The following is a 21,160-nucleotide window of genomic DNA, read 5'->3' on the forward strand; positions in this document are numbered from 1 at the left end:
GGTCTGCCCTGGGACTCTTAAACAAATACTTATGAGCTTGGCACCCTATAATACCTATCAGGCTTAACAGGAGCAGGAGGCAAGGAATCAGGGTTCAGAGAAGCTTCTGCAAAAACATCCTCCACCACATTCAACACAGGAGGAATAGCTAAGGGCCTATGCTGGGGCAAAACCAAGAATTCCCTAAGCCTTCTTCTGGAGTCAGAGTAATCTTGGCCTTCCCATTTAAAGTGCTCCCTCATGGAGTGAAGAGTCTCTGAAAATGAAAAATCCTCAGGAGGAGAAGCTGAAGGAGTGGAATCATCCACATCAGAATCAGAATAAGTAGGAAACTCTTGCAAGTCTTCCACAGAAGACTCTGAAGCCTGTGAACACTGTTCAAAATTATCAAACTCCTGTTCCACCCTAGGCCTCTTATCAGGTGGGGGCATAGAACCTCTAATCAGAGTAATCAAATCTTCTGCCATTTTAAGCATATGTTTCTTAGGCACAGAGCCAAATGCTAGGAGAAGCCCCTACAGAAGCTGAACTTGGCCTTCCTCTAAAAGAAGCTTTGGCAACAGAAGGAGAGGCCCTAACTACCTTGGGAAGAGAGGGAAGAACAGTTACCTGAGAAGCCCCCTCAGCCTGGCCTACCTCCTGAGAGGGCACATCCTGTAACAGTAAAGTATCTGCCTGAGACTCCATAGAGACTCCTGGCAAAACCTCTAGCTCCCCTGAGCCTTCTAAAGGACCGACGTCCGGGACTGCCGGTTCCTCACCCCTAGACTTCACTGTTTTGTCCTTGCGCTTCTTAGATGAAGCAGGCGTCGGAGCATCCGACGGCATAGTATAATTGCAACGCTTCCCAAACACTAACCTAGCACAATCAAGCCTCCTCTTAATAGTGCGCTTGTTAAATCTAGCACAAGAGCGGCAACCAACAACGTCGTGCTCAGGCCCTAAACAAGGTATACACAAAGTATGATAATCCCTATGCGGTATCTGCTTCCCACAAGAAATACAGTTATTCACTTTTTCTGACATCCGGTTAAATACTGAGGCAAGAAAAATCAAAATGTTAACGGGTTACTTAGCCAACTCTGTATTCGGTCTGAAACTCCGGTTTGGAAAATCTCAGAACGCCAACCTGCACTCGCAAAATTGCTTCTGCATCGGACCATGCGGCAAAAAAGACTGAGGAAATGACGTCGGTCATGCGCATTAGTACCCTGACGTACTGACGTCAGTCTAAGGCGCCATGACCGACGTCAGCCTTATACTCTGGTATTCGGGCCGACTGGGACGCGGACTATACCCAATTGTCAGGACTGCAGCAAGGGAAGACGAAGAACATCTTGATGTCAGAAGAGGCAGCAGGCTCAAAAGGAGGCAAGGTTAGTTTTTCCAAAACATAGTTGAGATCCCAAGCAGGAATGGGAGGAGATCTAGGAGGTCTTAAGTTCTTAGCTCCTCTGAGAAACTGTCTCATGAGCTGGTGGGAAAAGATGGGAGGGTCTGTATTATAATGAGCAGAAATAGCAGAGGCATGTATCTTAATGGAAGAGAAAGAGAGACCCTTATGCAAGAGATCTGTCAAGTAAAGTAAAAGTAAAGTAATGTTAGGAAGAATAGGATCAGAATCCTGAGCCTGCATCCAGGAACAAAATCTTTTCCATTTTCCTGCATAAGATTTTCTAGTGCTAGGACGTCTGGCTTCTAAAATGACATCCATAACCTGCTTGGGTAGGAAAGAAGAAATCAAGGGCCCTGGATTAACCAGGCCGCCAGGCTGAGAGTTCTGACATAAGAGTGTAGAACCTGACCCTGATGTTGGGACAGAAGGTTCGGAGACTGAGGTAAAAGCCAAGGGGGCTCCAGGCATATGTTTTTTAGAGTTGGATACCAAAACTGCCGAGGCCAATTTGGAGCCAGCAAGATTATCATCTTGGGCTTGTCCTGTTTTATCTTCAATAAGACCCGTGGAAGAAGAGGAAGAGGCGGAAAGGCATATCCCGAGAGGTTCCTCCAACTGAATGACAGGGCATCCACTTTCCAAGCTTCTCTGTGGAAAGTCCTGGTGCAAAAATTCTGTAGTTGATTGAGATGAGATGCAAAGAGGTCTATGTGAAGACATCCCCAGACTGCTGTTATCATCCTGAATATTTTGGTGTCCAGCATCCATTCGTGTGGATCCGAAAGGTTTCTGCTCAGACTGTCTGCTAGGAAGTTTTGTTTCCCTGGTAGAAACTGAGCTTGAAGATCCAGATTGCAAGCTGGAGCTGTGTTCCATAGATCCATGGCTAGTCTGCAAAGGGGGTAGGAATGAGATCCCCCTTGCTTATGTACCACATAACTGTGGTGTTGTCTGTCCGTATTAGTAGTTGTCCTGGTTGTAAAAGATTCCTGAAGGCCAATAGAGCTTTCAGAACGGCTAACATTTCCTTTAAATTGATATGCAGGTGCTTCTGATCCTTTGTCCAAAGGCCCTGCAGACAGTCGCCCTGAAAATGGGCTCTCCAAGCATAATCAGAGGCGTCTGTGGTTAGAATCTGAGTGGCAGGAGGCAGACGGAAGGGTTTCCCTTTGTTTAGAGCACATGCCCTGGACCACCAAAGAAATTCCTTTTGAAGGCAAGGAAGGACAGAGATCAGTATGTCTAAACTGTGGCAATGCTGACACCATACACTTTTTAGGTACCACTGTATTTTCCTCATGTGAAGTCTTGCATATGGCACGAGAAGGATGCAGGAGGCCATGTAACCCAAAGCCTGCAGGAATTTCCTTGCAGAAAATTGAGTTAAAGTTGCCAAGGTTTTGAAAGTTGAAGCCAGCTGTAATTGTTTTTCAGATGTCAGAAATGCCATCTGGGTTGTGGTGTTTAGAAGAGCACCCAGAAAGGTTATCTGTTGTGATGGTGTCAAATTTGACTTTTTTATGTTTATAGAGAATCCCAGGAACTTGAGGAGGTTCTGTACAAATTCTAGATGCTGGAGTAAGACATCCTTGCTGTCTGCCTGAATAAGACAATCGTCCAGAAAAGGGTAAATTTGAATTCCCTTGAGTCTGTAGTAAGCTACTACTGGAGCCAGGCATTTGGTGAAGACCCTGGGCGCAGTAGACAATCCAAAGGGCAGCACAAAGAATTGAAAGTGCCTCGATCCGGCCTTGAACCTGAGGTATTTTCTGCGATCCTGCCTGATGGGAATGTGTAAATATGCCTCCTTTAAATCCAAAGTTACCATCCATGCATCTTTGGACAGCATTGGAAGTAGCTGCTGTAGAGTAAGCATCTTGAATTTTGGAATCTCTAGAAAGGTGTTCAAGACCGACAGATCCAGAATGGGTCTCCATGAGTTTTGCTTCCTTGGGACTAGAAAGAGCCTTGAGTAAAAACCTTTTCCCATCTCTGAAAGTGGAACCAGTTCTATGGCATTCATAGCCAAAAGAGCTTCCACCTGGTTTAAGGCCTCCGTCCATTGATGTTTTGGAAGGTCTGGCCATCCGCTTGGCCTTGGCAAGGTATGAAAATGGAATTTGTAACCTCTTAAAACCACATCCAAAACCCACTTGTCTTGGGTTATTTGAGTCCAATTTTGATAAAAAAGAGAGAGTTTTCCTCCGAGAGGGGCTTCCAGGCAAGACGTTCCTGTAGCCCAACAGAGGGAGTCATTGAGTTTGTTTCCTTTGAGTTTGTGACCTGTCCTCTCCCCCCCCTAGGGGTGGAAGCAGTCCACTGTCTTGGCCTATGTCACTAGATGGGTTGCAAACTGGCTCAAGGACAGAACCCACATGGTTAGAATTGCTGGAGCCATGTCAGGCTCCAAACCAGTTACAAGTGGCGTCCCACAAGGCTCAGTCCTGGGACCTCTCTTGTATGGTATATATTTCTCGGAGGTACAGGCCAACATGGAAGGACTGTGGCTGACCAAGTTCGCAGATGACTGCAAACTGGGCGCCATAATCGACTCTCCAGCCGACACAAGCATCCTCCAAAAGGGCCTCACAGAAACAGACAACTGGTGCCAGAGCCATGGCCTCAAGCTAAACACCAGAAAGTGTATAGTCATCGCCTTTGGCAAAAACAAAGTGCCCACAAATTACCACATAGGTGGTAATCCATTAAGTACAGAAGAAGTAATTAGGGACCTGGGGACCCAAGTTGATAGCAATCTCTCATTTGACAACCACGTGGCCAAAGTGGTTAGAAAAACATTTTATATAGCCCACCTAATCATGAAGGGATTCTCATCTAAATTAGGGGGGGTCATCGTGCCTCTTTACTCATCCCTCATCAGGCCCATAATAGAGTACAATGCCCCTTTTGGGATGTACCTTACCAAACACCTGCAGCAACTGGAAAGACCCCAAAAGTACCTCACCAAGAGGATCAAAGGGTTCAAACAGATACCATATGCTGCCCGGTTAAAGAAACTCCATCTCTACTCAGTGGCATACCGCCTGCTCAGAGGTGACCTGTGCCTGACGTATAAGGCCATGTCCAACCCGGAATTAAGGGACATGCTGCACCTCAGAAAATCCAAATCCCATCGAGCTACACGCTCGAGAGACTTGAACCTCAGCACTGAAATAAATAGGACATGCTGGAGGGACAGATTCATAACCCAGAGGCTCCCTTCACTCTGGAATAAAATCCCAGTCCAGGTTAGGCAGAGTCCCTCACTGACTCTCTTCAAGAGGAATCTTGATGAGTGGATGGGAGATCGTAGGTTTACCCCGGGTATCACTTCTGTGTCACTGTTAGACAGAGGCACAGTATACTAACCTTGAAAAAGGGCATAGCAAAATTTATTTAAAATGGGTGGCGAAAGCCAAACACACTCTGGTTAGGCTTATAAATGCCCTAGGGCAGATAGCCTAGTATGACCCTATGAACCTATAAGAAGCTTGTGTTTGAGGCCTTCCTCTGGAGCATCTATATCTACCCCTCTGAGGCCTGTCTGAAGTGGGAAAGGACCAATTTTTTGAAGGCCAATTCCTGCTAAATCTAGGTGGCTGTACTTGTAAGAAATCTTTAACTGTTTGCATGGATTTTGCCTTATCCTCCATCTTTTTAATCAACTCTTCAGCTTTTGATCCAAACAAAACATTATGCTGAACAGGAGCATCCAATAATTTAGCCTTTACTTGTTCAGGCAAATTTTGTTCCTTTAGCCATGCATGCCTTCTAATGACTGTGCCAGAGGCGCAGCCCTACAAGAAGCCTCCAAGGCATCAAATCCACAGTGTAAACCATGCTTCCCAACTTGTTCAGTGGCATGCAATAAGTCATGTAATTCCTTATCATCTGCACAGGCAGAAATGGAAGTAAGCTTTTGTTTTAAAACAGACAAGAGAAATTGCTGGTATTTCAGCATATGAAACTGACAGTTTAAAGCCCTAATGGACAAAGTAGCAGAAGTGTACACCTTTTTGCCCCATCTTTCTAAGGATCGAGAATCCTTTTCAGTAGGAATGGGATTTTTGGCAGAAGCGGCCTTAACTCCCTTAGGAACCTGAGAAATGGTTTCAGGGTCAGCAGAAGGGTTCTTGTATAACAACTGGTGGGAATCAGGAACCCTGTAATATCTATCAGGTTTAACAGGAGCAGGAGGAAGAGAGTCAGGGGTTAAGTTAGCCTCCGAAAAGGCATCATCCACAATATCCAAAACAGGAGGAATAGCCAGGGGTCTAATGTTGGGGAAGAAGAAGAAAATCCCTCAGTCTTTTCTTAGATTCCGAATACTCCTGTCCTTCCCAGTGGAAATGTTCCCTCATTTCATGCAAAGTTTCCCCAAAAGAGAAATCCTCAGGGGGAGAAGCTGAAGGAATGGATTCCTCAGCATCAGAATCCTCATAAGGAGGGAAAGAATATTCCTGGTCAGAAGAAGAAACTGAGGAAACAGAAGCCTGATCAGAGGAATCATAATAAACATCCTGCCTTGGCCTTTTATCTGGAGGGGGATGTGAACCCCTAATCATAGTAAGTAAATCCTCCGCCATCTTGAGTAACTGTTTCTGTGACTTGGGAGCCGGTTCAGAAGAGGCCTGTGTTGCAGTCTTTGATTTAGAAGGAGTCTTTGCCTTTGTCTTTGGCTTTGCCTTTATTATAAGCTGAGTAGGCCTGAAAACCCCTTCGGAAGCCGGTACCTGCACAGCGGCTCCGGACCCATCCGAAGGAGCATTGTCCGAAGGTCCTGCAATAGAAATATTTAAAGGCCTGTTTGGCTCCTCATGAGAGTCCGTTTCGGCCATCGGTTCTGAAATGGCCGACGACAGGGGCTGCAAAAGCGTCTCACTGACGACGGCCGAACCTGAAGCTGGCTCCGCTTGTGCGCGATCATCAGATTTGGACCTCGGAGGCCTGTCTTTATCCTTGCGACGTTTGTGAACTCCGGTAGCCGGAACCATATCCGACGACATTTTGTAATTAAAGCGCCTACTGAAGTAACGAAAAGCAAAATCATACCTTCGCTTAATTGTACGTTGATTGAATCTAGCACAAAACCGACAACTAGCTACGTCGTGGTCAGGGTCTAAGCAAGGAATACAGTAAGAATGAAAATCCTTATGAGGTATTTGCTTCCCACATGAAATACAATTATTAACTTTTTCTGACATCGGAGTGGAGCAAGAAAAAGTTTCAACGGGGTACTTAGCTTTGAGTGGAGAAGAAAATCTTCGGACTGAAGTTTATCAGAAAAAATCGTCAGGAGTCAGCCGACCGGCACTTGCGATACTGCTATCACCGCACGGCAAGAAAGACTGGAGAAGATGGCGTCGGCTGTCAGCTTTGTACTCCTGGCGCTCTGACGTCAGAGAGCATGGCTGAACAGCCAAAGCTGGACCCAGACTTTGGGATTCTGGCGGACCGAGGGCTGCCTGCCGGCAGGTGAGAACCCTACAGTCATGACTGCAACAGTGAAACACGATGAACATCAGCGAACTGCTTAGAAGAATCCATTTGTAAAAGCTCATAATATCTTTTTTGAATGTCAGAGACCTGGGAAGTACTCCATCATACAAGCAGGCGTATCCCCAAAGGATAATTCTTCCAAGGTGGAATCTGGGCTCAAAGAATCCTCTTCCTCTGAACCATAGTCTAGAAAGGAAGGAAAGAATTTGAGAAACGTAAGCTACAGATTCCTCCCCAGAGTCCAAGCCCTCATCTGAGGAATCCAATTCCTTAGGCTTCTTAACAGGAGTGAAAGATCAGGGAGGAGTAGGGACTGAAACCCCTTGAGGAGGCTTCAAGGGCATTGAAGCATTGAACAGACCCTGAGTAAAATCCTGCCATTCATGCTGGGTATCTTCAACAGAGGGAATCAGTTTATTTTTTTTGCTTTTTCTTGAGCAGGACATCTGTCTAAAGAACTCTCAGTAGTTCAGACTCTTGGTGGGATCAGACAATTGTAGCAGAAATCTCTTCCCTCACTAAAATCTGAAAAATCACCCTCATTCCTTTGGAAATATTCAGCCAAAGCTCCCCTCTACATCTGGAACAAACAGTGGAAAAGTCTCCAAGGACAAGCACGAATTCAGATCCATGTTGGCCTTCATTGGGGACTCTGCAGAGGAATTCGAGGCTAGCACCAGACGGTCCTTCAGGGCTTTCACTAGCTTCTAGAGAGATGTCCATGGAGGCTGGCCAGCAACCAAATCAGACCTAGTCCTTTTGGCTTTCTTCGTGGCACACGGCTGACCCTCAGGACAGAAAGAGTCTGCCATAGCACCCTGAACCAACAGCTTAAGTCTTTGGTTCTCAAGATATATGGATAAGGAAGATAAGCAACTACGTCATCTTTATGCCTTATGTGGGGAGCATACATGTGAAGTACAGCACATACAAAATCTAAAGGCTTTGGTATACTGACTGGATGTTGGGTTATCCTTGGCAGGAGAACAGGTATGTAAAGAATGCTGCAACAGTGACATGGAAGGATATCTATGGATATCTCAGGCAAATAACATTTTAGTTTGATGTCTCAACAGATGGACAGTATCACAGAAATTCAGCACCAAGACTCCACCCCCCCCAGAAAAAAAAAGAAAAAGAAGGCGCACTGAAATATGAATAATGTAGTACCGAATAAAGTGCATGGTTGGGAGAATACATTCTAGAGCCTTATGATGTTATAGCTCACGAAAGAACATTCTGTATGTCTCCCACCAGACAATCTGCCCAACACAAAAAAAAAATTAGAAAACAAGTCCCAGTACAATTTACATTCTCCATGCTTCATCTCCCAAAGACAAAACTAAAGAAATTATCCACATGTAATACACAGCAGCAATGACCACTGACAAGGACATAAATGACTAACAGCACAATAAGCAATACCTGCTGAAAACCAGCAAAGCCAATTGTCTGCAAAATGCCTCATTATCCTAGATGTATCAGTGTTTTACGAGTCTTCCAAGTTTCACTGGCTGGATTAAGACCTGTGTAAAGTTATCAGTTTTCAGCAGGATCTTCAGTGCCTAAGTGGAGCAAAGATTTCAGACTGCCATACTCAGTACTTAAAGTACAAGCCCTGCCCTTGTCTCAAAATGTTACATTCTCACCTCAAGAAAAAATATAACTGCATGCAAAAGAAACATTGCTTACACCTAACATTTTCAAACAGCGTGAATTCTTTAAGTATATGTATGCACCTCAATCAACTTTCTTGCATTTAACTCTTGTAGAGCAATTCCATCACTAGGGGCAAAGGCAACCCCATTTTTTTACCTTTGTATTTATGAAGGTGCACTACTGCATCCAAGGACTGAACCAATGCTGAGATACACTATATCGCAGTACTTTTTAATTATGGCTGTAAACAATTATTGTGCATACTGTATTAATGCTGAACTGAATATTCAACCAAATCCCAAAGAACTAACCCCACCAAGACTTCCCAATAAAGGTCCATCTCTATCCTCCCCATTCTAAGCAAAATGCATGAAAAAAATTAAGTTCAACTCACCCAGTACTTCATTACCCACCACCTCCTCACCCATAAACATAAAGGGTTCTGGTCTGGTGGAAGCACACACACAGGCCTACAGATCTTAACCAATTAAATATACTACTAGTTGTGGACACAGGCCAGCTCACTGATGGCATCGATCTCATAAAAGCCTTTGACCTTGATGACCATAACATCCTCTTCATCACCTACTACAGAAGGGGCATAAGTCTGGATTCCCCAACCTGGTATCAAAACTACATCAATCTCAAATCAAAATTCATACCTCGATTTCCCAATCAGTCAGCCTTCAAAAAGGAGTACCACAAGGTTCTGCACTTGCTCTTCTATTACATTCCATCTATATAAACTTCCCCTTGACCCACCCCATCGCCTCCTCTAATTCCCTGCAAACATGTTAATATTTCACAAACAACTCAGTACCAAACTTCCAGAAGGACCTACAAACAAACAGATCTCAAACAACCCCCCTCCACTGCAACAAAACCAAACCTATGATTTTTGGCAACAATGAGAAACATAAAAAGCTAAATCTTTCTGCATTTCTAAGACCACAACACCCCCGTACACACAGACACACAGAAAACACTCTTAAATACCTTGGCATTTGGGTACACAAGGCAAACAAATCTGCAATGTCTGGATGAGTATTTTCTTCCACTATAAATCAACTACATCAGCTACTAAGGACAGGGGTATCATCTCCTATTCCATAAATAACTTTTTCGGATACCTAGCAGTTAACTTATAACTAATGTCTGTCTGAAAGATGAGCTGTCACACTCACTTCATGTACTAACCAATGCAAGTTGTAGTTGTCAAAAGGAATAAACATTTTACCAGAGTGCTTCAACTGACAGGCTAATATTATAAAGGAAAAAAAGCACAGAAGCTATGGCCAAGTATTACACAAAACTTAAAAACATATTGCTAATTAACCCAGGCACATGCCTGGAAAGTCATATTAAAAACAAGGAATGCCTGCACCCAACCTCACAGAAATGATTAGCAGGACAAGTCCTGGAAGGGCAACTGCCCATAAATTTGTCATAGAGCACTGCCACTTCTCAATGGAAGCTTCTACAGCCTGCTGTGATAACTGCCAAAAGACCCTTTAACACACTTCCCCACCATATTCCATCAACCTCAATCAATTGATGCATTTAGGAGTCTGCAAAAAAAAAAAAACAGTCCAAATACATACAGTTTGGCATAACATAAAGCACTATGCATTTTTAACAAATGTCTCATACCTGCGCATTTCCTTGGAGGACAAGAAGAATTTTTAAACTTTTCATATGTATGCTTCGGTCCAACAACTCTACTGCCTTATCTAAATCATCCTGTGTGGTTAATGGGATGACCAGCTATAGGGGAAATCAAAAAATGTTAAAAGCACTTTCTGCCATATTGATAAACAAAAAAAGTTTAATGAATGACTACCCTACCTCCTGTACTAATGCAGTCTGCACATACAATTTATAGATGAAAATATGTGCTGGCAATAACAGCCCACCAAGGTGTTAGCAACTCAACAGTGTAACAATGAAAAATGGCAATAGCACAAGTTACCTTACTTACCATGTTACAATGTAACATTTTGGAATTAAGTAAGAAATTGATGATATTTATTGCATTTTGTCCAGTATATGTTCCCTTAAAAAAGGGATTCTTACTTACCTCTGTTGCTCTGTAAATTTTCTACTGTAATCCATTACTTGGACAACTGAAAAACTATGACTGTGTGAAATACTAACCATAACTGTAGACGTCGAACTTCCAGAGCTTTTGGATACCACACACAGAGCTACCCCCAAGCCACTTTACGTAAGCAGGGTACATGATATACAGAGGGAGAAGAATACATAATATCTTCAGTTGTTTTTCTCTCCTCTCTAAGGGATGGTCACCAATAAATGTGGTTTAGAAACCTATACATAGGCTGAAAAATAAAGCCTAGCTCTCAAGACGAGCCTGAATTGGACATGGAAATGGCACCTCCTTAAAATGGCAAATGACCTTCCCCTCCAAAAAAAACAAAATGCAAACCAAAGTCATCAGAGGGGTGGAGGAAGGAAACTTGTACTGCAGCAGTTATCCTACTCAAACATAAAAAATAACAGTCAGCATTTTCTAATGGCTTACTGGGCTCATTACAAGTACCACTGCTGCAATATGAAAGAGTACTAACAGTTCCTGGAGCTGGCCATGTGCTTAGGATGGGAAGCTGCAAATGCCCTGCAATACAACAGTAGCAAAGTTTACCCTGTTCTGGGTAAGATGTATGGCTTATGGCACCTACAGTAGGGATTAATAGATTGCTGCACCACAAATGTTTTGCAAACAGATGCTCTAAAAAAGGATGCAGCAGCAAAAGCGGGGGGCAGCCACAGTGGTGCAGTGGTTAAGCTTTGCTGTCTCACAGCAAGAGGTTCTCCGGTTCAATCCTTGGCTGGGGTGCCTTCTGTGCGGAGTCTGCATGTCCTCCCTGTGGTCGCGTGGGTTTCCTCCGGGTGCTCCGGTTTCCTCCCACATCCCAAAGAGATGCTGTAGGTGGATTGGACACTCTAAATTGGCCTTAGGTGTGAGTGCGTGTGTGTGTGTGTACCTTCTGTGGAAGGTTGGGCGCCGGGCTGGCAACTCGACATTGTAAAACTCCACTGCCAATCATGAGCGGACAGGTGATCCGCTGTGGCAACCCCTAACTGGGAAAAAGCTGAAAGAAGAAGAAGAAGAAGCAAAAGTTGCCCTTGTGAAGAGCTAGTGCATCAGCAACTATTTGGAGAAACTCTGGAAGCAAGCTATTATGGATTAAGTTAGTTGATTTTAACCTATAGAAGTATTTTTAATGGTAGATGTGAGGGCTAGTGTTATATTGGTGACAGCAACCCTAACCTACCAGCAGCAATTCTAATTTGTTGCAGTAGGGCTGAGACTGACTGTAAGACTGGATAGTTAAATTGAGTAACTATATTTCCTTACTGGTGGGGGGAAGGGAAGGGGGTATTTTGCCTAGATTCAGTAGGTTTCTCACTGTAGTCCAGGTAAGTTTAAGATTAGGTTGGTGTTTAGATGTAGTTTGGTGTACAAGTTTTTTTTTTCAATTCTAATGTAATATTCGATCTGTTTTTCATTTGTCTAAGTTGTACATGAGATGGAGTTCCATTATATAACCATGTCTTCCGCAACTTGCCCCTTGCTGTCATTAGCTGTTTTATATTTTTGAACAACCACGGAGCTGGGTTAAATTTGACTTTTTTAGTTTTAATTGGGACATGTTTGTCAAGTACATTTAGAAACATTTTATTAAATTCCCCGACATCATCTAGTGGTACTTGACTATACTCCACTTAACCTGCTGCAAAGTACTGGTGAAAATATCAGTTTGGAAACTGGTTAGATTTCTCCCTTCACTGAGGTGGTGTTTTGTCATAGTTTGGGTTTGATATCTGATTAGGTAGATTGATAGATGGTCGCTTAGGGCACTTGGCACTGTGCCGAAGTAACTTTTTTTTTTTTTTTTTTTGGTTTTCTTAAAAGCATCCAATTTAAAATAGATTCTCTAGTTGTATTTAAGTTATACCTTGTGGGTATATTGAAGAGCTGTATGAAATTATACACATGAATATTAATGACACTGTCATAGCTGATTGCAAGCCAAATGATGTCATCACCTAGTATTATGGTTTTGAGGGTAATGTTGGTAGATATCCAGCTGAAGATGTATTCTGAAATAGACATAGTGTTCTCAGATAAAGAAAAAGTTAGAATCACAGCTGTTGCAGCCAACTCGCACAAAATGTCAAGAGTAGTGTATGAAAGAGTGCCAAAGAAACTGAAAAGTAAAGCATACAGAACAGTGGTGCAAAAGCCTGTGCAATGAAGGCAGAGCAGCTGAGGAAGTCTAAAGTGATGGAGACGAAATGCTTCAGATAAGTAGTAGTTTGCACACTGTGGGACAGACGAAGTATTAAGGACAAAGCAGAAGCCAAAGTAGCCCAAAAATACAGAGCAAGTAAAGGAAAACAGAGTATGCTGGTTTAGTCAAATATGCATGAAAGGGGATGATGACTTGGTGAAGCAGATTTGGAAGAGAGAGAGAAAAGACAAAAGGAGATGAGAATGTCCTGCCAAGAGATAGGTGCCTGCATGAAACAAGACCTGTTAAAGACTGGCATGACTATTAAATGAAGTGCCACTGGAAAGAGAGGTCATGGCAGTTGGCACAACACCTTAACCCAATGTAAAAATGGAGAGAAAAGGGTGTTTATGAAAATGATGTATATAATGCCATGATGTACATACTGCCGTTAGTTTGTATAAAGTACAGTTGTGTACTCTTACCATAAATGTAGATGTTCGAGTGTGTTCACTGTTGCAGTTATCACTGTAGGCTTCTTCCTGCCAGCAGCAGCCCTCGATCGGCCAGAATCCCAAAGTCTGGATCGGGCGCCAGCTGAGGTCGCATTTAACCTGACGTCAATGCACCAGAAGGTATAAGGACCTCAGCTGATGACATTTCCCCAGTTTTTCTTGCCCCAGATGTCAGGTGCCCAGAAAGAAAAGGCCAAAAAAGAAACCAAGCCCAAAAACCTTGGCAGCCAAAATACCTCATAACAGACAATACTCAAGGAAAAAAACAAAAGAGGGGATAGGAGGGGAGGGTAACCCTGACTGCAACAGTGAACACACTCGAACATCTACATTTATGGTAAGAGTACACAACTGTACTATGTCCTTCGTGGTTCACTGTTGCAGTCATCACTGTAGGGTTGAGTCCCAAAGCTAAGAAAGGGAGGCTGGAGGAGAAACAGAGGGAGCGGCCACAAAACCTTGCAAAACTGCAGAAGCAAAACCTGCCCTGGATTTAGAATAGAGAGGGAGGTTGTAATGCTTAGAGAAATATGTACAGAACTCCAAGTAGCAGCTTCCAAAATATCCTTGGTAGGAACCCCACAAAGAAACGCTGCTGAAGTAGCAGTAGCCCGGGTAGAATGAGTCCTAACATTAACAGAAACCGGATTGCCATGATAAAAGTAACAGAACTTGATACAATGGGCAATCCACTTGGAAATAGTTTGCTTAGTGATCGCTTTCCCTTGAACAGTAGGAGCATAAGCGACAAACAACTGATCAGATTTCTGGAATATCTTGGTCCTGTCCAGGTAAATACGAAGATGTCTGTGCACGTCTAGAGAGTGCAAAAGACTTTCCTCCTCACTTTGAGGATTAGGATAAAAAGTAGACAAATGAATAGAATGATTCAAGGCCACAGCCAAAACTACCTTGGGCATAAATGTGGGATTAGTCCGTAGAGATACCCTAACCTGATGAAAAATAAGGAAGGGTTCCACAGCCATGAGTGCTTGCAATTCTGAAATTCTTCTAGCAGAGGTAATAGCTAAAAGAAAAGCAGTTTTCCAAGACAAAAATTTTAAATCTGTGGAAGCAGCAGGCTCAAAAGGAGATGGAGTTAATTTCTCCAAAACAGTTAAGATCCCAAGTGAGAACAGGAGCCCTAATAGGGGGCCGAATATTCTTAGCACCTCTAAGAAATTGTTTAAGTAATGGATGAGAAAAAATCGGAGGATCCGTATCGTAATGTGCAGAAATAGCAGAAGCATGAAGCTTAACAGACGAAAAAGATAGGCCCATATGTAATAACTCCGTCAGATACTGTAAAATCAGAGGAATGTTCAGGATAGAAGAATCGCCACCCTGGACTTGACACCAGGAACAAAATCTTTTCCATTTCCCCGCATAAGATTTTCTAGTGCTGGGCCGTCTAGCTTCAAGGATTACATCCAATACCTGTTTGGAAAGGGCAGAGGTGTTTACAGAGCAGAGTCTGGACATGACTGTGCAGAGTCTGGCCGTCCCGCTGAGACAATAGATGAGGGATTTGAGGCAGAATCCAGGGAGGCTCCTGAACCAAGTTCATCAGAGTGAATACCAGAATTGCCGAGGCCAATTGGGAGCCAGAAGAATCATGTGCGGTCTTGTCCTGTTTTATCTTCAGAAGCACCAGAGGAAGAAGAGGAAAGGCATATACTGAAAGGTGTTCCCAACTGAATGAGAGGGCATCCACTTTCCATGCTAGTTTGTGGTAGGTCCTTGTGCAGAATGTTGGAAGTTGATGATTCTGAGGGGATGCAAAGAGATCTATGTCCGGACATCCCCAAGCCTTTACAATCATCCTGAATATCCGAACATCCAACATCCATTCGTGTGGATCCAAAATGCGCCTGCTCAATGCGTCTGCCAGAGTGTTGTCTTTCCCTGGCAGGAATTGCGCCTGTAAGTCGATACTGCAGATCAGAGCAGTGTACCAGAGATTCATGGCTAATTTGCACAGGGGATAAGAGTGAGAGCCCCCCTGCTTGTTGATGTACCACATCACAGCAGTGTTGTCCATCCGAATCAACAATTGCCCTGGTAGAAGAAGGTCCCTGAAGGCCATCAGGGCATTCTGTACAGCTAGCATCTCCTTCAAATTTATGTGTAGGTGTGATTGCTCCTCCGTCCAAACACCCTGAAGACATCTCCCGTGCATGTGGGCCCCCCAGGCATAATCCGAAGCATCCGTTGTCAGAACTTGGTTGGTCGGCAGAGGACAAAAAGGCTTCCCCTTGTTCTGTAGACAGGCTTCGGCCCACCAAAGAAACTCTCGCTGGAGACAAGGCAAAAGCGTGACCAGTGTCTCCAAACTGTGGCAATGCTGAGACCAGACATTTTTGAGGTACCACTGCAGTTTCCTCATATGCAGCCTTGTATACGGTAGTAGCAGAATGCAGGAAGCCATGTAACCCAAAGCCTGCAGAATTTTTCTTGCAGTCAGCTGTTTCAGTGAAGCCAGGTGTCGGAAAAAAGAAGCCAGTTGCACTTTTTTGTCTGGTGTCAAGTAAGCCATCTGGGTTGAAGTACTTAGAAGAGCACCCAGGAAAATAATCTGTTGTGCAGGTACCAGGTTTTATTTCTTTATATTCACTGTGAAACAGAGACATTGAAGAAGACGCTGCACAAAAGTCAGATGCAGAAGCAGTGTGTCTTTGTCGTCCGCTTGAAGAAGACAGTCGTCCAGATAAGGGTAAATTTGAATCCCCTTCTGTCTGCAAAACGCCATCACTGGTGCCAGGCATTTCATAAAAACCCTGGGCGCAGTAGATAAGCCAAATGGCAGCACAGAGAACTGGTAATGTGTCGAGCCTGCTTTGAAACGCAGATACTGTCTGCACTCTTGCCTTATAGGAATATGCAGGTAAGCCTCTTTTAAGCCCAAAGTCACCATCCAAGCATTCTTGCCCAACATAGGCAGCAACTGCTGCAGAGTGAGTATTTTGAAGTTTGGTACATCTAGGAAGGTGTTCAGTACAGAGAGGTCCAGGATTGGTCTCCATGAATTTTCCTTCCTGGGAACCAGGAAAAGCCTGGAATAAAAACCTTGCCCTATGTCCAAAGTTGGCACCAATTTTATGGCCCTCATGGCCAGGAGGGACTGAACCTGTCGTTGTGCCTCTGCCCACTGATGTTTTGGCAGGTCCGGCCAACCGTTTGGTGTTGGCATAGTGTGGAAATGAAATCTGTAACCTCTTGAGACTATGTCCAGAACCCATCTGTCCTGGGTGATGTGGCTCCAATTTTGATAAAAAAGAGAAATCCTTCCCCCCAAAGGAGCTTCCAGGAGAGGAGCCCCTGGAACCAGAAAAGGAGAGTCATAAAGACTGCTTTCGGTAGGGTTGAGATTTATCTGCGCCAACCGGGGGAGAGGGGGCACTCCACTGCCTATTCCTAAAACGGGATTGTGACTGACCCCTACACCTCTGGAACACCTGAATCCACCTCTCTGGGACTTGGAGCCCGGAAAGGACCAAGGTTTAGTTGGCCAGTGTCTGCTAAACCTAGGAGGGTGTACCTGTAGAAAATCCTTAACCGTCTGCATAGATTTGGCTTTGTCTTCCATTTTCTTCAATACCTCTTCAGCTTTGGACCCAAACAGAACATCATGCTGCAAAGGGGCATCCAAAAGTTTGGCTTTAATCTGATCCGGCAAGCTTTGATCCCTTAACCAAGCATGTCTTCTAACAACAACGCCAGTTTACGCAGCTCTGCAAGAAGCTTCCAAAGAGTCAAAACCACAATGCAGGGTATGTTTACCCACTTGTTCAATAGCATGCAATAAATCCTGTAACTCCTGACTATCAGCACCAATAGACACAGCTGACATCTTTTGTTGAAACACAGACAAAAGGTACTGCTGATACTTCAGCATATGAAATTGACAGTTCAAAGCCCTAATAGACAATGTAGCAGAAGTATAAACCTTTTTACCCCATCTCTCCAAAGCCCTGGACTCTCGGTCAAAGGGAATAGGATTTTTAGCAGAGGCCGCTTTAACACCCTTAGGACCCTGAGAAATAGTTTCTGGATCAGGTGAAAGATTTTTAAAAAGAAATTTATGAGAATCTGGAACCCTATAATACCTATCTGGTTTGGCCAGAGTAGGGGGAAAAGAATCAGGAGAGAGAGAAGCTTCCGAAAAAACATCATCAACAATGTCCAAGACAGGGGGAATAGCCAGAGGCTTATGCTGTGGGAGAAGAAAAAAATCCCTAAGCCTTTTCTTGGATTCAGAAAATTCCTGCCCTTCCCCAGTGAAAATGCACCCTCGTATCATGCAAAGTTTCACCAAAAGAATAATCCTCAGGGGGAGAGGCGGAAGGAAAGGAATCCTCAGCATCGGAATCCTCAAAGAGGAAAAGAATAATCCTGCTCAAGGGAAGAAGCAGAAGAAACAGAAATTTGGTCTGAAGAATCATAATCGGACTGTAATCTAGGCTTTTTGTCAGGAGGGGGATGAGAACCCCTGATCATAGTTAAGAGATCTTCAGCCATCCGAAGCATCTGCTTCTGAGGCCAAGGACCCTGAGCAAAAGGCGCCTGTGCTAGCCACTTCGCTTTAGCTTTAGACTTAGATTTAGCATGTAAACTGGAATCCCCATTTACGGGAGGCAGAGAAGGCCTGAGAACTCCCTCAGAAGCCGGTACCTGCCTACCGGCTCCGGACCCAACTGAGGGAGCAGTATCCGAAGGTCCATTCCCTGGCAATGCTGAAGACCCCATCAGCTCTACACCAGAGTTGGTACAGGCAATTGGTTCAAAAGAGGCGGATGACAGGGGCTGAAAAGGCGCCTCACTGATGACCGACGAACCAGCAACTGGCAATAACTGAGTAACATCCTTTGCTGTGGACCTCGGAGGCCTGTCTGAATCTCTGCGCCTCTTACACACCCCAGAAGCCAGAAAAGAATCCGAAGACATGTTATAATTAAACCTTTTTCCAAAATAGTAAAAGGAAAAGTTATATCTACGCCTAATAGTACGCTGATTGAACCTAGCACAAAACACACAATTAGCAACGTCGTGGTCAGGACCCAGACAGGGAATACAGTAAGAGTGAAAATCCCTATGAGGTATCCGTTTCCCACAAGAAATACAATTATTAACTTTTTCTGACATCTGGCTGGATCAAGAAAAAGACTTCCCCAATGGGGTACTTATCTGTAAAAAAAGAAAATCCTGGGATTAGATCCAAAAACAAACAGGAACAGGCCGACCGGCATCAGTGAACTGCAAAGGGCACCGCGCGGCAAGAAAGACTGGGGAAATGGCATCAGCTGAGGTCCTTATACCTTCCGGTGCATTGACGTCAGGTTAAATGCGACCTCAGTTGGCGCCCGATCCAGACTTTGGGATTCTGGCCGATCGAGGGCTGCTGCTGGCAGGAAGAATCCTACAGTGATGGCTGCAACAGTGAACCACGAAGGACATCCTATTCTCTCTACAAATTAATACTCTTGATGGCATGCAGTGCAAAGTCAACTCTTGGGGATGTAGAAACTGTGACTCACTTTGTTCTTATTACTTTGGAAACATGAATTTGGCAATCAGCTAGTGTATGTGCCCCTGAAAACACTCAAATTTCATTAGTAAATGTTTAGTGAATGGAGCATCCCTATAAACAGGCAGTAAATAAATGGAGGTCAAAGGAGATAGGCTAATAGATAAACAAACATACATAGACTGAGAAAGCCACAGTACCACTACAGAAAAAGTTATAATTTCCTACAAATAGTTGTTGAAATATCCCTAAACCCGCGGTGGTGGTGCTGCGGTAGCGTTGTCGCCTCACAGTAAGAAGCTGTCCAGTTCGATTCTCAGCTAGAGCGTCTTCTGTGTGGAGACATGCGTGAATGGGTGTACCTTCGTTGAAGGTTGTGCGTCAGGGCTGTTAACTTGGCACGTAAAAATCAACTACCAATCATTAGCGGACCGGAGTTCCGCTGTGGCGACCCCTACCCGGGAAAAGCCGAAAGACACAACAACAAGTTGTTGAAATATCACTCCTGGATACTTCATGCACTTCTAGAAATTATAACTTTTTCTGTAGTGGTACTGTGTCTCTCTCTGTCTACGTATGTTTGTTTATCTATTTCCCTATTTCCTTTAACCTTCATTTATTTACTGACTGTTTATAGGGATGCTGCATGCACTAAACATTTACTAATGAAATTTGAGTGAGTTACAATCTTACTTGTAATTGCATCTGTCCATGAGAACTGTGAGTCCCTACTAGGGAACACTTCTAAACCAATGTATATAAGGTATATTACCACTTTTTTATATATTCTAATTGTTTTCTAACTTCTTGTGTAACCTTTTGTATGTTTGACTATGTGGAGCTTTTCTCCCCGTGCCTTCGCTGAAAATGGACATGTATCCAGGTGGACTATGCCGGTAAACAAATGTAAAATAAAATAATAAATAAATTCTATAAGAAAACCTCTAACATTTATATAAGAAAGACTGTTTAGAGGACAGCTACCACAATGGTGAGATGGACTCACCAACAGCCTTATAAAGAACAATAGCGAATTAAACAAGTGTACATTTCAGGAAAAAATGGGAAGCAGATAGTATGCAAACAATTAACAGATTTAACATGAACACATTTTAGAATAAATGGGCACAAGTAAGAGGAATGCCCTTTAGTCCCCTGATGTGAAACAGGTGCTTACATCAGTCACCAGGGGGTGAGGTTAGGCATTCATATCAAAAAAGAGTTCTGACAGATGCATGACTGATGGTCTCTGTGGCCAGCTCCTACCTCGCATGAGAGACTGAAGGCAGAATCAAGGTCCATTATGCTAGGAATGAATGGGACAAAAGACCAGTGTGTGAAGGCTGATTGTCATCAGGCACTAGAGACCAAACAACAGCTGGCGCCAACAATTATTAGCTTCATTAACCCATTCATACCTACAGCACTAAACACACTGCATTCCGATCTTCTAATCCACTCCTGCACTGCTAGTTGTGTGGGCAGCCTTGTTTCACTGAAGCCTAAAGAACCAAACACAGTGCTACAGTTACAATGTAGCTTACCAGTGGTACTGAATCCATGGTTAAGTACCTCAATAAGTAACTTAAAGGTGACATTATTCAAATTAAATAAGGCTAAAAGTTTCTCTATTTGTCTAATGAGACACAAGGTCCAAGCAAATGTAGTCCAGCCTGCCAGCACAAAAGAATTCAATATCTCATTAACTGAATGCTTGCAGAAGTGAAGCAGCTACCTTGATCATCCAAGGTGTCTTTAAAAATCCATGTTTTACTATGCTGACATAATAGTTGACGGTACCACAGTCACACCCTCGACAAAGAAATCAATACAAGTGCATTCACAACAACAGACTTTCAAATGCAAACATATCACTGCTGCAGTATTATTCATAACATTTAGGCATTAGCCACAATTAGCATGTCTGCCCACCTCAGCTTGCCAAACTTCCAGAGCTTCAGACATCCCAAGAGTGGGGCTGGTCAACTCCCCATATGATCCAAGAACTTCAACATGATGCACTGCAGAAAAAAAGTGAGCAGTCCCTGCTGTCTAATCATATATGTATATACAATAGATGTATGAATAAAACTGTCAGCAAAATGAGTGCCTATACAGCCTGATCAAGCAATGTAACCCTAACCAGGCCATAATGCAAGGCTTAAGGTGGGAGAGAACATATGACAGATGCAGGACAGTGCTTTCACCTCCAAATTCTCAATGCCTAACTATAGGGGACAGCATGGAAAATCTTAGTGAACTGGTGGAAGGAATCTTACACTGCAAAAGTGATCCTTGTATGTGAAAATTT

General features: G+C 43.7%; 1 protein-coding gene across 2 annotated transcripts in view; it reads right to left on the reverse strand.

The window, feature by feature from the left end:
• The window catches only part of MAP3K2 (mitogen-activated protein kinase kinase kinase 2), a 2,021,635-nt gene that overhangs the window by 1,176,169 nt on the left and 824,306 nt on the right, over positions 1 to 21,160 (reverse strand). For both annotated transcript variants that reach the window (XM_044075108.1, XM_044075107.1), the window contains exon 8: positions 10,205 to 10,318. In XM_044075108.1, coding sequence (XP_043931043.1) covers positions 10,205 to 10,318 — 114 coding nt within the window. The remainder of the gene's footprint in view (positions 1 to 10,204; positions 10,319 to 21,160) is intronic.

This window comes from Protopterus annectens, chromosome 6.part0, assembly GCF_019279795.1.
Source record: "Protopterus annectens isolate FY-2018-M chromosome 6.part0, PAN1.0, whole genome shotgun sequence".
Classification (NCBI taxonomy): domain Eukaryota; kingdom Metazoa; phylum Chordata; order Ceratodontiformes; family Protopteridae; genus Protopterus; species Protopterus annectens.